At 73.9% G+C, this 750-nt stretch overlaps 1 protein-coding gene across 8 annotated transcripts in view; it reads left to right on the forward strand.

The window, feature by feature from the left end:
• The window catches only part of HNRNPA3 (heterogeneous nuclear ribonucleoprotein A3), a 24,446-nt gene that overhangs the window by 5,211 nt on the left and 18,485 nt on the right, over window positions 1–750 (forward strand). For 4 of the 8 annotated variants that reach the window (XR_002098609.1, XM_019522993.1, XM_019522992.1 and 1 more), the window contains exon 1: window positions 116–252. The exons of 2 other annotated variants lie outside the window; for them this stretch is intronic. Coding sequence is in view for 3 of the 6 variants with exons in the window: in XM_019522993.1 (XP_019378538.1) it covers window positions 131–252 (122 nt within the window). In the remaining 3 variants the exon portion in view is untranslated. Of the gene's footprint in view, window positions 1–115; window positions 253–750 lie in introns of those variants that run through there. 2 more of the 8 variants (XM_019522994.1, XM_019522997.1) reach the window with 1 other exon arrangement.

Consider the following 750-nt stretch of genomic DNA (forward strand, 5'->3'; position numbering starts at 1 on the left):
GCGGGGGGGGGGGGGGGTGCCTGAGGCAGGGCCCGCGCTGCGTGGTGGGGGTAGCTTCTTGCTTGAATGGTGGGGCGGGGCGAAGGACGCAGCGGCGGAGGACCCGTCATGGCGCCCGGGGGGAGAGGCGATGTGGCGCGCACTGCTGGGAGCCTGCCCCGCCCCGCCACGTGACCGCCGTCGCCCGCCCCAGCCGCTTCCCCTCGGCTCCATATTGAAATTGACGGAGTCGGTGCCGGTCACAAAATGGAGGTAACGGCGTGGCCGCAGCGAGGCCGCTTTTCTGGGAGGCTGCGGCTGGTGCGGGCGGGGAAGGCGGCTGAAGCGGCCTAGGCCATCGGGGAGTGGGGATGTGACGATCAGCGCCCTAGCCCGCTGCCGCCGCGCCGCGAAATGGCGCACTGGCCTGCAATGGCGGCGGGGCAGGGCGATCCGCACCCCCCCCCCTTCCAGCGCCATGATGCCGAGGGGGCGCTGCGGCCTGTTCCCGGGAACGGCCCCAGCGCTTGTGCCCTTGGGACGGGGGGTGCCCCCGCCGCCTCCGGGCTAAGCTTGCCCGCCTAGCCCCACGGGGGACAGAGCCGTCCAGTCCTCACAGGGAGCCCAGCCCATGCCTTCCCTCCCGCCGCAGGCTGCGCAGGAAGGTCCCCCACACAGGCGGCCCGACCCACGCGGCCCGGGGAGCCTTTACGGCTTGGATGGGGCTGGATTCGGGCCCCGGGGCCGGCCTGTGCGCACTGCTGCCGCCTC

The sequence above is a fragment of the Gavialis gangeticus genome, unplaced genomic scaffold (genome assembly GCF_001723915.1).
Source record: "Gavialis gangeticus isolate Ggan-Ray unplaced genomic scaffold, GavGan_comp1, whole genome shotgun sequence".
Classification (NCBI taxonomy): domain Eukaryota; kingdom Metazoa; phylum Chordata; order Crocodylia; family Gavialidae; genus Gavialis; species Gavialis gangeticus.